At 35.1% G+C, this 18,089-nt stretch overlaps 1 protein-coding gene across 1 annotated transcript in view; it reads right to left on the reverse strand.

The window, feature by feature from the left end:
- LOC140750288 (uncharacterized) overlaps positions 1–18,089 on the reverse strand; it is a 29,012-nt gene that overhangs the window by 9,514 nt on the left and 1,409 nt on the right. The window contains exons 2-14 of the mRNA XM_073083732.1: positions 16,958–17,094; positions 15,973–16,118; positions 14,294–14,393; positions 11,217–11,349; positions 9,880–9,984; positions 5,532–5,643; positions 4,504–4,685; positions 3,826–3,875; positions 3,617–3,691; positions 2,948–3,233; positions 2,525–2,556; positions 2,263–2,307; positions 1,373–1,510 (exon numbers count right to left, since the gene is read on the reverse strand). Of these exons, the coding sequence (XP_072939833.1) occupies positions 1,373–1,510; positions 2,263–2,307; positions 2,525–2,556; positions 2,948–3,233; positions 3,617–3,691; positions 3,826–3,875; positions 4,504–4,685; positions 5,532–5,643; positions 9,880–9,984; positions 11,217–11,349; positions 14,294–14,393; positions 15,973–16,118; positions 16,958–17,094 (1,541 nt within the window). The remainder of the gene's footprint in view (positions 1–1,372; positions 1,511–2,262; positions 2,308–2,524; positions 2,557–2,947; positions 3,234–3,616; positions 3,692–3,825; positions 3,876–4,503; positions 4,686–5,531; positions 5,644–9,879; positions 9,985–11,216; positions 11,350–14,293; positions 14,394–15,972; positions 16,119–16,957; positions 17,095–18,089) is intronic.

Consider the following 18,089-nt stretch of genomic DNA (forward strand, 5'->3'; position numbering starts at 1 on the left):
GGAGTCGCTGAATACGAAGGAGAGTTGCATTAATCCCTCAGGTTTTGAATAGCTTAAAAAACTGGTATTGTGAACAACGAAGCCATTGTGGTGACTATACGCAGTTCATCAAGAAATGATACTTCTGAATCACGCTGTGACGAATTTGCGACACTCCTCAAGAGATGACGCTTCCGAATCACGCTATCTCCAAACTAAGACTTGGAGAAGCGACGCTGCACGGTACGCCTGCTGCTGGACCATATAACCTTATAATCCGAGTTTGCAACTCTTAACCCGATCAACCAAATCCTTTATACAATGTTTAAATTAATTATATGATGATATAACCTCATAAGTCCACGATCAAGGAAGTAAATCGCAGGCAATCTGTATCATTGCTAAACATCAAATAACCATCCACGTCGATACTAAGGAGCCGACCCTGCGCCATAGATATTTCACCGCCTTGTAATTGAAGGAAGCCATTAAATGGCTTAAACGGCTGACAACGTGTCAGCCATTGAATGGCTGTCTTGGTGTAATTTACGCGGAACAATTCCGACATGTAAGTGCAGGTAAGTGGTGCAAAAGCACGAAATCGAAGAAAAAGTGCGGAGAAATATCGTTTCAGTCGTAAATGATCTAAAATCTACATTTTTTAATACTTTTTCAAACACGAAAATAGATGACAGTGACAATTTCAATTATCAAAACTGGTTACATTTTCTTGTTGGGAAGTAATCTTTACTAATCTATGTCCTACGCACGGTAAAATCGCGGAATTCCAGGAACTTAAAAACGTATAATAAACACGATCTGTCCTCTGGGCCCCAAAGTCGATCTTTCTGTGTGGCTGCGATGACGTTTATTATAAGTGATCAGTCTGTAATGATATTTTTGTCTCAAGGTAGGAATTTTTGGCCCTTTACTTCAGTCACGAACCGAATCTTTATTTATATTGCATCCAATCAATACAGTTTAGTATAAAAACAACATTGGAATAAAAAGTTTATTTTAATCAAATTTGAATTAACAAATCTGATTGTCGTCATAACATTTGTTAAGACAGTAAAGGGTTCATATGTCGGTGTAGGTCTTGTAGGGCCTATGGGTCTTATTTGATACTACAAAAAATACCCATAATAAGAAATAATGTGTTCTCAATTTTATATATAATAATGGCCGCATGCCGAAACTTTAATGTCTAGGATATATTAATATTTAATTTATGCAATCATCATTTTTCTTTAGTTATCAACTATGCACCGTAGATTGAATTTACCAAAACTTGAATAGTAAAGTGGATTGTAACATACATATATTTTGCAACACAATATTCTACCACCACCAGTTCTACCACCTTCAAGATGCAATAGTAGCAATAAATTACCTTTTTCACTTCGATGCCATCTTCAGACGTGTAATAGGCGGTGTATTCGCTGTTTTTGTTCCCTTTTAACGGTACTTCGTCGTCGATCATCATTGCTGAGGGACTTGAAGCTTCCGAGGATAATGGTCTCTTCGAATCCTGTTCAAAATATAAGTACATACTATCGAACCATCGCACTCAGCACAACAATTAACCAATTTTTTATATAATACGGAATTAGTAAAGGAGCATTCAGTCCATCTGATGGGGAGTGGCTACTGCCGGCTATGGTTATCTGTGGTCAACCGCAGATAAGATTACATTCCTAGCTGAGGTTGGCCACAGATGCGTTGCTACCTCTGAGGATTAAGTTGGAACCCTTCAGATAAGTATGTCTCCCTCATCGCACCCTTCAAGGCGGAACTTTCGCCCCGCTTTGAAGTTTTCGAAACTTTTCGTCCGTCGTATTCTGATGTGAGTGAGGATAAGCACACATATTTACAAAAGTGGGAACCAACTTATTCCCCAAGTATATTAAACAACACATCTGCATTTCTTTTCAGTAGTACTTCACACAAATGAATTCCTTTTTACATTGTAAATTATAAGTATTAACCATTCATATCCTAAAGCATAAAAGGATTTGCAACAAATATGGTTTGTTTTGTTAAATGATCAATACAGTTGCAAATAAATTTCTTGCAGGAATATATCCAAAAATATGATACGCATTTGTTGGAATCATTATAATGTGTACCTTTATTCTTTTTATCAAATCACACTTACATTGATGGCAATGTAAGGCAGACACTTATATGTCAGTATGGCGAAAAGTGTATATTTAAATTGTAAAAATATAATATTTGTTTTATATATAAACATATGTATATTATTTGTGAATTGATACAAACCTTAGCTCGCCCTGAGTCCGACGTTAACATTGTCATTCCGATTAACTGAAAAAAAAAACGTGTGAATGTGTTAATTAAGTGTTATATTTTTCTTTAAAATGAGATTTTTCCTTTATATTGCCATTTATCAATACTTTCACAATTTATAAGCGATACTGACCAATGGCAAAGTAGAACAGGTGTGTTTTATTCCTAAATGTATCATGATTCTTAGACAGAAAAATATTATTACTTAAATGGATTGATATAATCATCAACTTACCGGAAAACTGTCGTTGAATGGTCTCATGTAATCTGTAACAAAAAAGAAAGGCTCAAATACTATTTAATTGTTTAAAAGAGTATAAACTTTAATAATAATTACTAGTTTTCTCTTGGAGATCGAAATTATGACACAATCATTATGAAAAAATAAATCATTTTAGGATTTATTTATTGATGTACACTGTTAGCAATTAGCACAAAAGAAAACAAACAACGAAAATCGGTTCAAAAATGTCTTCTCCTAAGCCCGTTATTAATTTCATAATTTTTCATGCTACATTAAATGTCTGTTAAAGGTTTTTAAATATTTCCTCTTCTAGAAATTGTCAAATTTAGATTTTTGGTAGGCAAGAAGTAGATAGATCGCGCATGAATAACGAGTAAAAACCGTTTTGTCAAACTAATAACATAATTAACTTACCATTATTAAACATCTCATGGAAGCGACTACGTTCCTCCGGTGGAATGCTTCCATTGACGATGTTATCCAGTTCCGTGGAGTTGAGCTGCAGCTCGGGCGGGCCCACCGAGCTATAGTGCTGAGCGAGTGGCGCGGCGAGTGGCGCGGAGAGCGGCGCGGCGAGCGGCGCGGCGAGTGGCGCGGAGAGTGGCGCAGGGGACAGCGACACGGCGCCGCTCACGTCGTGCATCAACGCGTTCGCCATCGGGTTGTCGCTCGCCACGAACGCTTGCGGGATGCGCGGTATCTGGACACGATCACGGAGTGGCCATGACAATCCATTATATAACACCTCTCTAGACGTAATGAAGGTTTAGCAAAGGGAGATCTCCCAGGCTGTATGACCATATCCGGGGAGCGGCCGTGCTCCGAAAGTAACAGTTCGGACCTTGTATATAAGCAAGATGTCGAGAAAACTTCGATAGCATTATTCAGGATATGCGTATTCAATGGCGACATCTCTTGACTAGTAGCGGGAAGACGCCACACAAATACGCGTCTAGTGTTATTAAAAATCATATTATTTTGATATATTGGTGAGATGTTTCTACGCAAAAAATAATAATCAAAGCTCGCGCATCAACGAACGCAGGTGAAAGGTGCGTAATAATGTAGCAAGTTAATACTTACATTATTGGCATATGCATTTAAATCTACCATCTGTTCGGCATTCAATGCATCCAAGTTAGAAATTGTATGTTGATTCTGAAAACAAAATCATTATGTTTTGTTAAATTTTCCTAATTATTTTTGTTTTAAGAACCACCGAACCACCAATGTATTTAAAACGATTTTTTTATCATTTTATCAATACCTAATATAAAAGAATAGATTCTTACATTAACTGCTTGCACTGCAGTTGGCAACTCCATGCTGTTAAGAGATCCACCTGAAAGTAAGAATAGCATATTTTATTTTATAATAATACGACAAAAGTTAAAACCATAAGTTATAATTTCGTGTACAAAATTGCACATTTATGTTTCTTATACATATAGAATATTTTTTATTCATTGTTGTAGAATTCGTCCTATCCACCTCACGTCTTGCTATCTTCTTGTAAGATTACTTAATAATTTTATATCAATCATGGATATATTACTGCCCTAGTGGACGCTTCGGATTTGTCGCTTACCACACTCTTCTAACCAAAAACAGTAGTGTTTAATACTTCTGTCATAGGCAGAAATAAGCGCATCGTTGGTGCCCCCGAATTCGAATCACACAGGGTTCTACTACCTTTTGTACAATAAGTGTGTCGGTGGTGCCGCTGCAGTCAAACCACAAAGGGTACTTTACAAACCTGATGAACTATTAATCGAGGAGTAAGAGGAGTTTGCTTTTCTCTTCTTGTTCTACCTGTACATTGGGTCCGCTTTGTATGTGTACTCGCGTGAATTTTCGATCAGGCCACGTGTCCTGACGCGTTTAACATTTTTTACCCATCACAAAAAAGGCACAATGCTAAAAAGTTTTCACTTCAAAGAACCTTCCTTAAAGCGAGCAATACCACAAACCTGATGAACTATTAATCGAGGAGTACGAGGAGTTTGCTTTCCTCTTCTTGTTCTGCCTGTACACCGGGTCCGCCTTGTACGTGAACTCGCGCGGCTCGCTCGTGCGCCCGTCCGACGGCCGCACCAACTCCACGAACACCTTCACGTCGCTCGCTATTTGCAAGTCCTTGTACTTCGGCGTCCTGGGAGCAACGATTGCCTTTATGCGTGTTTTTATGAAATAAGCATAGATAAGTATAGATATCTCACCGCCTTGTAATTGAAGGAAGCCATTAAATAGCTTAAACGGCTGACAATGTGTCAGCCATTTAACGGCTTTCATGGTGTAATTTACGCGGAACAATGCCGACATGTCCAGTTAGGTGGTGCAAATAAAACGGAAATCGAAGAAAAAGCGCGGAGATATATCGTTTTATTCGTAAATGATCTTAAAACTACATTTTTTAAATATTTTTCAAACACGAAAATAGATGACAGTGGCAATTTCAATTGTCAAAACTGGTTACATTTTCTTATTACCAGTGAGTAACCTTTTCTTATCTATGGAAATAAGGTAGCAAACACTCAACAAACGATCGTGCAGTCTATATCATGGCCTATCACCCAAGATCATCCATAATCAATCAAATCAAATCAAATCTCTTTATTTGTCTTTGTTTATCAATCCCACATAAAATGCGAATCCTAAATAACGTAGACTACTGATGCGTTGCTTCATCTGGCATAACGCTTCAGTTAGTGTTTCTAGGCAAAAAAATAAGTATGGCGGTAGTGCGCCCGCGATTATTATAAATTTTCACGTACTTTATGATAGAAGAGTTTTTTTTTTAATGTAACATATATATGTTAGGTCGACCTCAGTAACCATCTACAACTGCAGAAAGATTATACAATGATACGAGTAGTATTTTAATGGTGAAAGAAAAACCCGCAAAGATACCCCTCTCACTCTAAAAAGACATCGGTGCCAACAGTGGCAAAGCAATGAGTAATCGACGATTAGAGTTAAGAAAATGGTAGGGACTTACCTAAAAACAATAGCGTATTGATGGTGTACGTCACTCTGTAGAAACACTCCATTGGCCGTCCACACTTCCTCCCCGCTCGGGTCCAGTTCGTAAAAACGAATTATTATGTTCTCTGCGACAAAACAAAGATTTTTTTATATAACATGAGAGTAGCAGACGAAACAAACACAAACAAAAAACAGTGTGGTTGTAAAACAATGGCCTATATTAACATACCTTTATGAGCTAAGCCAGTAATCAAATAAAAATCGAATATGTTACGATACGTTGGTCGCTCAAGCAATAAATTGGACGCCTGAGAGGCAGCGACTTAACAGCTTAACAACATAGATTAGTAAAGATTACTCACTCCTAACAAGAAAATGTACCCAGTTTTGAGAAATGAAATAGTTGCGTAAAAAAGTTTTGCCACTTCTCCGTGCTAAAATGTCCCTAAAATATTTGAGATAATTATTTATTTATTATGTAAATTACGCAGTATTAGTTATTTATTCGTAAATTTTCTCTAAATTGTTTTTATGAATTCAAAAAAGAACTTACTTAATAGTAAGCCGGAACGGCTTAATAGCCGTTTGTGGCTTCATTCAATTTCAAGGGGGCGAAGTATCTTTACTAATCTATGCTTAACAACGACAACTATTCAATAATTTAAGCGACGAGGTTTTTAAGCGAGGAGCTTTTCAACTAAATAGATAGACATCGATAGTAGCCAATAGGCGATCAGACGGTGTTATCATTTTTTCCAATAGAAAGTTTTGCACAATTACAACTCAACATCAATAATATAGAGTACAGGTCATCGTTGTAACCAATAGGCGGTCTTATCGCTAAGCAGCGATTTCTTCAAAACAACCTACATGCATGGCAAAGATAAGAATACAAGTCAAGTGAAATACTGTCTACTTAGTTAGGAAAGGAACTTTGAAGGGCAGGTTTCTTATAGTAGGTATATAAAGAAACAAGCTTCGTTTCTATAAACATGTTAAATAAAAAAAGTACACTATAGAAAAACGGAAGAAATCGTGAAAAAATGTATATAAAAACAATTTTTCAAAAGCGAGCTTTTAGGAACGTAATTTTTTTACTTTTCTATATCTTTTATTTAATAGAACACAAAATACGATGCATAGTACCTATATTTAAAAATACAGTATCAGTAATATGTGTAAAAAAGTAAAATTAATAACAACGTTGATGACGCCATGAGTGGCTCAAATAAGTTTAAAAATATTTCCAAAGGACCCAAGCGTTCCTGCCAGTGTGAAGTGTGTTATAACATGCAATCTATTTCTATCGATTCCGCGAAGTTTAACAAACAAAACGCAACACCAATCCGATAAACAGCTTTTGTGAGCGCGTGATAAAAGTAGTTTGTTATAAAACATAGTACCTACGCGCTCTCATTACATACGTATAATCTAAATGTATGAATCGCATGGCCGTACATGGAAAATGTTCCCAATTAATTGGCAATTATAATAAAACCAAAAAACCGACGACTTCTAAATATATTCTTTGGCCACTCCCACAATTTAAATGAATCCATCGACACTTCATATTCTTCAGGGCTGTAGGACATGCCAAAGAGACATACAAATATACGTTAAATATACTTTTTTTACTCGCACTACCGTCTCCGCAGTCGGGTAAAAAAAGTGGTTAAGAGAAGTGATAATAAGTAATCATAATCATAATCTTTATTTGCTAAATACGGTACAAACTAAATACGGTGTTAAGACAGAGTATAATATCCTCTTATTTTGCCTTTAAGGCGTGCAAATATAAAGTCAGGTATGACGAAATTATTTTATAGCATTAAGTAATAAATTAGTATACGCAATTGAAATAAATTTTGAAAGTGGAGAACCCTTTGTGGTTCGACTCCGGCGGCACCACCGCCACACCTATTTCTACCTAATAACGTGTTAGGCGCTGCTGTGTTCCGGTTTGAAGGGTGTGGTAAGGGAGACAGACTTATCCGAGGCGTTCCAGCTTAGTCCTCAGGGGTAGCGGCGCATCTGTGGCCGACCTCAGGTCTATCCTATCTAATCCTATCTGGGGTTGATTACAGATGTCCATTGGCGGCAGTAGCCACTTACCATCAGGTGGACTGCATGCTCGTCTGCTACTCTTATATTATGAAAAAAGAAGCTATATTCTTCAATTATATATATTATTATTTGTCTGTGTGTTTGAATTTACATCAAACCAAAACTAAGGATTAGTAGCATTGCACGACGTGTGTTCGTACCGTAGAGTTTCAGTTTACCGGTGTTCGAAGGAGGTCGCAGGCACAGCTCGTACATGATAAGCACCTATTATGACCGAAACGTGACACAAACGTGTACATGAACATTTTTAAAATTCGTATTGTTTATTATGTACCCCTTCATTCATATGCCTATATGTTCGTACCCGTTTTTATATTATTACATGCATTACTTTTCATTATAAATAGCCTATTGGTTTCAAATTCAATTCTGAAGCGTGGAGTCCCTGGTTTGAACCTCTGAATTCTCCAATATACGTGTAGTCTATATTTTATAATAACTTTACATTACATAGAATACTTATTGCAATTCTATATAGCACAGTGATTCTTTCTCTCCCACATCGAACATTTTTTTATTTAAAAAGAATAGTTTTTTGTTTATAAACCCGTGTATTATTAAGTATTATTTAATCTAAATATAAACTAATACAAAATAGAACATGTTTATGCTTATCGTCACGCAGGACGTCTCTACCTAAACTTTTTTCAAAAATCAACCCACATAAATTTAGCTTGCCATAATACTTTCGTTTGGTTTCGAGTGGTCCTTGAAACATTTCTATCGCAATATCTAATCTCAGTCAATAGAGTTGTCAACCATTTGTATGCATTTATAATATTGATATTGATTTGTGTCAAATAAATAATGTATTCTTAGAAAGAGACGTTTTGTCAACTACAAAACCTCAGTATGTACCTACTACATACAAAAACTGCCTCAGTAATCTGATATTTTAGATTGGGTAACTCGCATTTTGCATGCCATAGTGATAGTGAGCACTGAGAATTATAAATATATAATAGTACGAGCTGACCCGGCAAACTTTGTACCGCCTCAAAATCTATTTATCAAATATATTTCATATAAAATATAGCCTATGTTACTCGTGGACAATGTAGCTTTTGAATGATGAAATAATTTTTAACATCAGTCCAGTAGTTTTTGAGCCTATTCATTACAATCAAACAAACAAACAAAGTTTTCCTGTATATAATATTAGTATAGATATATATTTTAGTAAGAAAAGACTATTCGGGTACGAACAGAGAACAGTTGAGAACATCATCACTTGTGGTATGATAGAAAAAACTAGCGGAGCTGTTTTCAGACATTTTCACACACAGCAATATCACTCAATTTTATTTCAAAACTCAAGACTGAAGATTTGTGCGGTTATATAGCCAACGATTTACGATGCTCATACGAACATAATCGCAAATCGGGCGTAGAGATCAATTAAAGTTTCCCACCGTTGGAGCGGAAACCGCAGATAGCACAATATGTGAATATGAGTTCGTTTGTTTACCGTAATTTCACGCCTTAACTACAAAACCGACTGTCATATTTTTTACAAACGTTGTTAGAGGTTCTGAAAATATTATAGGTCCGCGAAAAACTGCTAGTCCGCTCTGAATATAGAAATAAATCGCGTCGCCATAGCACTCACAACAACTTCAGAGCGGACTAGCAGTTTGGCGAGAACTATATCTTTTATCCCGAAAAAAGGACCGTTCCCGAGGGATACTTAAAAACCTCCGACTCTCAAGATTTTTTACCTAAATTTTCATATTGTACACATGTTACGCGTCTACCCGCTCTGTCACTTAATTTTCTATCCCTATGGGGAACAGTCTCAAGTTCAAGGGGAGTGTGTCGGCTATAACACAACTGCCTAGAATTCGTACCAAGATTTTGACGACCTGAATGCATATTCTATCCTAATTATTTATTATAGTCCGATAATATACCTGCGAGACTGAGAATATATAAGAGATACCTATGTATTACCTATTTATTTTCATTTATAACATATCGTCCCGTAAAACCACAATACAAAACAATCCACCCATCATAAATAATGAAATATATTATCTACCACTATGTAAAATTGTATTATATTTATTTTTTAAATGATGCTTTGCACACGTATGGCGTTTCCTTCGCCACTTCTTCTCCAAAGGAACGCATATTTCGAAGTGATAGTAGTTTGTTCAATAACAGATATGTATTATCCATCTTGCAATCAAACGTGAAACCATAGAAACATAGAAATATAATATAATCGTTATACATACTCTTGTTGACTTTTTCCACCAAAACGAAGACATCGTCGCCACCGCGGGGCCCGCCTGAGATGCGGCTGATTCTGCATATCTTCAGGTCGTTCGTAGCAGCACTCTCTACAAACAGATATAACTTACAATTTGAAGGTGTTAGAACTCTTTGTGATTCGACTCTCGCGGCACCACCGCTACACCTATTTCTGCCTCATAACAGTAATGTTAAACGATGCCGTGCTCTGGTTTAAATCGTGTAGTAAGGTAGACATACTTTTCCGAGGCGTTCCAGCTTAGTCCTCAGGAGTAGCGGCGCATCTGTGGCCGACCTCAGGTAGGAATATCTAATCCTATCTGGGTTTGATTACAGATGTCCATGGGCGGCAGTAGCCACTTACCATCAGGTGGACTGCATGCTCGTCTACTACTCCTATATTATAAAAAAAAACTAAATAAACAAGCTAAAATAAATAAATAATAAAATATACATAACTAAGTAATAAGTTAAAAAATCATTACTGAAAACATAAAATTCAGCTTGCAACTTAAAATTACTATATATATATTCAGCAACTTAAAATTACTATAGAGTTGCAAAATATTACTGCGAATTATTATGGGTCAATTGCATACAAATTGTACGTATTGCAATGGAAACACAATAGAATTTATTAGTTTTGTCACACAAAAGAATTAAATGTTAGAAAAAAGATTTTTGTAAACAAGGGTTCCTAGTAGCACTATAATTTATCGTAATCTTTAACTTATTTACAAGATAAAACTAATATTTACCTACTTAAAACTTTGTTTTTACAACATTTTACTAAGATAAAACAATTCTGTAGTACAGTCCTTTGCGTTTTTAATTCTCATCCGATTTTCCTTGATAACATATTTTTATTACCTGTTTCTAAGGAATTTTCTTATTGGCCAGATATTATAAGACTGGCTTTATTACGCTTAGAAATTATGCTTATATTTTGCTTAGTTACCATATATCAGGAACGAAAAATATATGTACATTTATAGGTGGACAAATGAATAGCTATTGTTGTATCCGTATGAGGCGGATGTATGGATAAAGCCATGAATATAGATACTAACATTACTAAATTTATAAATACTGATAACTATTATACAAGTACGTGACGTTTTAATATATATTTAAGATTCAAAACTAGTTTACATACTGTAGACACCGTCTAAGTAAGATTAATGAATATTACTTTGTATACAACGATAATACATAACTAGAAATACAGTTAGATGGCAATATAGATGGAAACGATAGGTCGCATCGATAACATAAGCGGCATATAGAAAGATATACATAAATCAGTTGCAACTGTACTCACTCATGTTATGTATTGGTTCTGAAAAAACAGGAGGGCAAATCTCCGCGTCGGTGGCCAAGTCGTGAGCGCTGAATTTCAGCCGAACTATATTCAGGTTGATGTTCCTAGTTATGTTCTCGCAGTGCAAACGTAGCTAGAAATATAAGTAAATAAAAAAAATAATTTGTAACATGCATAAATATGTACTAACCGCTGCATTCTCTGCAGTAAAACATATTTTATATCACGGCGTGCGTAAATTGACGTTTTACGCACGCTTCGCGTGCGCAAAACCCCAATTTCCGACCCCGTAATATAAAATTTTATACAACACGCGGACGAAAAATGTTTTTCTGACTCGTGTGATTGCAGTCCTCGCCTGCGGCTCGGCCTGCAAACTCACACTTGTCAGAAAAAAATTTTTCGTCCTCGTATCGTAATGTACTATTATAAACACTAGAGTACTTCGCAACGAGCGCGCGCGATGTATAAATGCGGGATGACTAATGTTAACTACTACCAACGTGGTTGGTGGTTACGCCTTTAGGCTCTTTCGGTTTTGAAACATCAACAAGTTATCGCTTTTCAAGCTTTGTTTTTATTTACACCAGAAATATTAGAACAGGTCGAGAGTCGAGACACTTTAAATTAGTTTAAATGACGGACGATTTGATCGAATCGAATACTGAATTGTTTTTTAATAAAAATGGCAAACAATATTTGATCATTATAACCACTGGGCAACCAACTGAAAATAGAGATTCAATAATGGAAAAAAAGTATTTCTTACAAAAACATTGCAATAATAATATACATAGTTCTCTAGGAAAAATTGTCCCCAATTTTATAGCGATTTTAGGGGAGGGCGATAACATCAGGATTAAATATTAAAGATAGTATCTTTCGTATTATAATATGTAGTACAGATATAGGACAATACGTCATAATTATATCACAAGTTACTAACATTACTTTATGAGACAGGAGATGTAGACGTTCTCCCTTTGCATTCTAGTTTACTGGCACCATAGATTAGTAAAGATTACTCACTCCTAACAAGAAAATGTAACCAGCTTTGAGAATTGAAATAGTTGCGTAAAAAAGTTTTGCCACGTCTCCGTGCTAAAATGTCCCTAAAATATTTGAAATAATTATTCATTTATTATGTAAATTGTACATTGTAATTGTAAATTACGCAGTATTAGTCATTTATTCGTAAATTTTCTTTAAAAATGTTTTTATCTATGACTGGCACTGTTTAGACTGACGAACAATGGCGAGCTTTATATTTTTCTGTATGACATAATTTCTACACGTAGTATTTATTGGCTGACCACAATATAGCTTGTTATTGTAATTTAGTTACAAGATAGTCAAATACAATGACCAGTCTCTTACGTAGTGGACAGTTAAACTTAATTTATTGTAGTACAATTTTTTATGGTAGTGTTTTTGTTTTTATATTTTTGTGTTTTATTTTTGTACATATGTAAATTTTGTAAAGAACTTATTTTATATTTATAGTTTAATTTATTTCTTTTAATTTTCTGTAAGTTTAATTATAATTGTAAATATCTTTCAGTTATTAAAACCATTTTTTAAAGTCAAGTCACTGGACAGAATGGTTGCTTTGTTTTCGCTAGATTTCGATTTTTCTTTTATAAAGGGATTGTTTTTGAAAACAGTGACATTACAATAATGAGTACTTAAAAAATATATTGGAGGTACAATTAAGTAAAAAAAATATTAATGATAATTCATTGTTTTATATTTAATGAAATCATCTTTACACTTAGCCTATCAGTTATTAATCACCTAATAAAGATAATGCTAATTACAATTAGGTACTATTTACGTTTTTTACATCTACAAATAAAAAACAGGAATATTAACTTTGCTATGACGCATATTATTGACTTAAACATTTCAATATGATATTTTTAAGTTAAAAAGTAACATAATTATTACACGCTGTTAAAAACAGAATTACTAATTGATCCACTTATTTCCTATACGAATTATATACAATACCTAAAAAACATGCACATTATTATCACGATAGCCACTTAAATCTTATCCGTTCCGAACATAATAAAATTATTACACATCAGTAAATACCTATACCTATGCGGCGCGACTGTTAATGTTTCTCAGAAACACTTCTCAGTTGTAGCGTTAAGGCTGGGTTCGCACGGTATTGTACTGCGCGTTTATTGTTTATATTTAATTATTGGTCAAGTGCGAGACCAAGTCTCACACGGAGGGTTCCATTCCACCAAAATTTAATCAAGAACATATACTTTTTTTTTTCTCGAGGGGGAAACCTTCAGAAGGTACCCGACGACGTGGGAGCGACGCCGGGTTATGTGGGATTTTTACCGCACTAAAACCCCCCCGGTGGCCGTCCTCAACGCTTGTTGGAAAACTCCGGGATCTCCAACGGAACACAACCGGAGTCCTCCAAGCGCGATGCCCAACGGGCTCTACCCTGGGGGAGCAGTTTTCGCTCCTCCCACACCATGTAGTGTTTACGACGGTATACGACCACACATACCGCCGTCCTTCCCGGGGTCGCTTGCTGGACGGTATGAGCTCCCACTCTTCCCGCCCGCAACCCTTTTAGTCGCCTCCTACGACAGGCAGGGGATACCGTAGCCCTATTCTAGTCCCGGAACTACAGGGACAAAGAACATATACTTATCCGAAGCTTTCCAACTTAGTCTAACTAACAACGCATCTGGGGCCAAGCTCAGGCAAGACTGATCTTATCTGGAACTGATTACAGATGCCCATAAGACAGCAGCCACTTACAATCTTCTCCATAACGAAACACCTTGTGAAGTGGTGGTAGTTGTATTGACATTTAAAAAGTGTTCTCTAAAGAAAATATTTTGAATTAAAAAAAATGATTTTGATTTTGAAAAATCAGGTGGACTGCATACTCAAACGTTTATTCAATAGGATTTGTCCTGCAGTAAAACGTGTTACTTTTATCGTAAATATTTATTTTACGATTTACTTCAAGCCTTGCATTGTTGAGTCATTGCTGATAATGATAATAATAAAGATTGTATGAAAAAAAAGTGAAGAAAACTTACATCTTTGTCATCCATAGTCACTCCTTGCGCGGTATACTTTTTAAACAGTAGTGTAGCGACATCTTTTTTGGCTGTATGTATGATACCCATACCTCCAAACCTACAAAAGTTGGTAAATATTAATGGATATCCTAAAACAAACTATACACATAAATAAAATTGGAGTATCTTTTTTAATATTGAAATAACCGCTTTCCTATATGCATACGGTACATACAACAAAATAACATTTTTTTTAATTTTTGTCTGTCTGTTTGTTGAGGCTAATCTCTGAAATGACTGAACCGATTTTGACGGGACTCTTATTGGCACGTAGCTGATGTAATAAAGAGTAACTTAGGCTACTTATATTTTAGAAACAGCTGTGCCCCGCGGTTTCATCCGCGTATAAAATATAAATAGCGATTTTATATTATTTTATGTGTATATCCTAAAGAAAGACCTTGAAATCAAGTGGCCCCGGGAGGCAAATTTTCAAAGACCATTCAGTCTTGACGATTTTTTTTGTTTAGGATATTGTGATATTCATTTTTAACGCGGGTGAAACCGCGAGGCACAGCTAGTATATAATAATTCTTAACGTTGCCTGATTTGGTTGCGATGAAGAATAATATTATCTTCCCCAACCCGTAACCGTATAGGTATTTATATTTTCAAGAGTAGGTACATGATACGTGTTCTGTCATATTAATGCTATTGAATAATAATATATATTTTAACTGAGTTATTAAACGAAGATTAATATAATTTACCGGATTTCCCTTGTATAGGGATTGTACCTAAACATTTACTGTCTGACATAGTTGCATTAATACATTTATGTAAATACGATACTTCTAAGTTCCATTCACACGTACGACGACAACAACAGCACAAACAGAATTTTGTATGAAAATGCATGGTTTTATTGGCACATTGTGGGAGAAACTGAGCACATGGCAACCACAACTCAACCAATATTGTTATGTATGTTATGTACTGCATAGAACTACAAGAATTGCAGCTGCGTGATTCACACGTAACCATGGCTTGGTCACTTCTTGTCGCTGGGATGTGGTGTGGCTGTGGTACGTGTGAACATGAATTAAGGTGCAGTAAGGCAGGCTGGTTTATATATTGGGTTCCAAGTTAGTTACTCCTTGTTGATAGCAATGTTCTTATTATGTAATGTGACGACTCTACACAACTCGTCAATTGATTTCGCCACTAGTTTCTGAATCACGCTATTGAAGTTTTCTTAACGTCTTGTATACATACATGATACAAGCATTGCAATGATATTTTTGAGGCTCTCCATGCATAATCGTTGAGTCCGGCGGATCTCCCTTTATCAATGGTAAAATAGACTAGTAAGACATGTGAGACTACAGCTCTATTTGAAGTTGATGAACGATTTCTCAAGTAGACTGAATGTCCATTACCTACGTTTGTTATATAAACACTAGCTGACCCGTAAAATGTTGTGTTGCCATATAAATAAAAAAATGTTAAGGGTGAACAACGCTTATCACTTAGGGATATGAAAAATAGGTAGTAGCCGATTCTCAGACCCACTGAATATGCATATAAAATTTGGTGAAAATCGGTAAAGCCGTTTCGGAGAAGTACAGTAACTAATATAGTGACACGAGAATTTAATATATAAGATAATATATCAGAATTAATATTACAATACATACCCAACCATATAACTCCCGTTCCCAGGAACTTCCTTACTGACATCCCTGTCCTGGTCGTCCTCCAGAAGCTTATGTGGATGCTCGTGTGTATTGTTGTGTTGAGCCAGTACACATCTAATGAGAGCCTTCCCCGCGTAGTTCATCAACTTTTGCAAACAAATACATTTATATTATAAACAAGCTTTGTCTTATGCTTAAGAGGCATAAAAAATAATCGGCCCACCATATTCAATTTAGAATGACGTCACTTATCTAATTATGCGTTGTCATCCGAATCTAAAGTACTTAATTATATGCAAAATTTCGACTCCATTCATTGGGGTTATGTTGTTAAAAATTCAGTTGCAAGATTTGATTCTTACATACGAAGCTATGAAGTAACCAAGCAAGTTACAAACTTGTAACAAAAATATTGCAAATATACTGTTTATTACTGAGTGAGAATACAATATGTATATAATAAAATTGTAAATGTTTCTAAGCCTTAAAATGTTTGAATTCAAAAATAACTTTTAAAACATATACCTAGGTCAATTTGACTTGTCACAAGCTTCTGTGTTAAAATTAATAATGCAAACTTAATAACATTTTTTGGTCATGGTTCATATATTTAATTAATAAATAACAAGTTGACTTACTGAAAATAATAATAATATACCATCATTTATAGTTTAGAGCTTAGTTGTGGCATAATATTATTCATCTCTCATATAGATACGGACAATCGTTTGAATAACTCACCAAAGAATGACAAGTTAATCTAATTATTCTGGCTTAAAAACCTATATCCTACGAAGAAACTATGAGCATCATAACGCACATAGAGTAAGTTATTTACATACCAGTACTCACATCTATTTGTCAGTACTTGGCAGTATCTATATCTATTATTCCACAAAGTGATTTTCGATAATCCTCACATCACAACTAGCCATTATTATCGTCCAATATAATAAAAAATATCCAATTTCTTAAATAAAATTACCTCAACAGTAGGGTGCGTTTTTGTTTTGCTCGAGTTTGTGGATCTCCCAAGCAGGCATCCATGTGTTCCAATCATTTCACTTCTGTACCTAAATCTAAAATGGTCCTGTGGCTGCTCAACAATTCGCAGATAAGGCCCTGTGAAAAATTAACAATTATGTACTTATATCATAAATTATATAAATGATCATAACTTAAGTGCAGGAGTCCAAGATAACTGCTATTTGAAAGGTGGTAGAACTTGTTATGGTTCGCTTGACATAATTATTTCTGCTATATAACAGCATTATAGTTGCTTTATTCTGGCTTAAAAGTTGGGATAAGGTAGAAGTACTAAAATACGACATCAGTGGTGTATATTTGTAAAACAAGGGTCAAAAGCACCATAGTAAAATGAACAGTCAACAAAAACAGTCTCTGAAATTTGTGAAAACAAATAATGGTCCTCTAGGTTGAAGAATATTCATTTCCACCCCTATGCCCCTTTCCCCTTAAATACTTGAAAGATATTGCAACTCAATCTGCAAGTGTATTAGTATATTTGTGGTAGACCTGGTAGGACTCCCATTCTATATAATATTAAGTTATTTATAAAAGTCCAGTACCACTTAATGTAGGTGATTTGTGTTTTTATTTTTTTCCATATTGCTATAGGTAAGTTAAGCCTGATGAAAGCAAATCTTCGGGCAGTTCATAAGATCAGATTTTGGTATATTGCAGTCAAGTATATAACAACTATAATCACTGTTTTGTTTGTATTCAACAACGGAGTCAAAGCTTAGTCATAAGTGATAATAATATAAACTGCAGAGTAATTTTGCACTCTTTCAAGTTGAGAATGTTATCATATTTATTTATAGATAAATTATCTGACTTCCATGAAAACTGTTAATCTTTATTTCGTATTACACAAATAGGACTATCCCAAAACCAAAAAATATACCATTTCATAATGATTAATGAACTTATTTTTATGCTCACAGTAAATGTTTATGGGTCAGAATTTTAGAAGAGATGGGATAGGATTTTTGCAAAGTTTAAACCTTTATAATTTCCTGCAGCCTGACTTTACATCTCTATATCAGAAATTTACAAGGTATAGATAATAAAGACACTATTCAATAGTATTAGTA

Source organism: Epargyreus clarus, unplaced genomic scaffold (assembly GCF_041222505.1).
Source record: "Epargyreus clarus isolate Ecla_fem2 unplaced genomic scaffold, WU_Ecla_fem_2.2 ptg000019l, whole genome shotgun sequence".
NCBI classification, from domain to species: domain Eukaryota; kingdom Metazoa; phylum Arthropoda; class Insecta; order Lepidoptera; family Hesperiidae; genus Epargyreus; species Epargyreus clarus.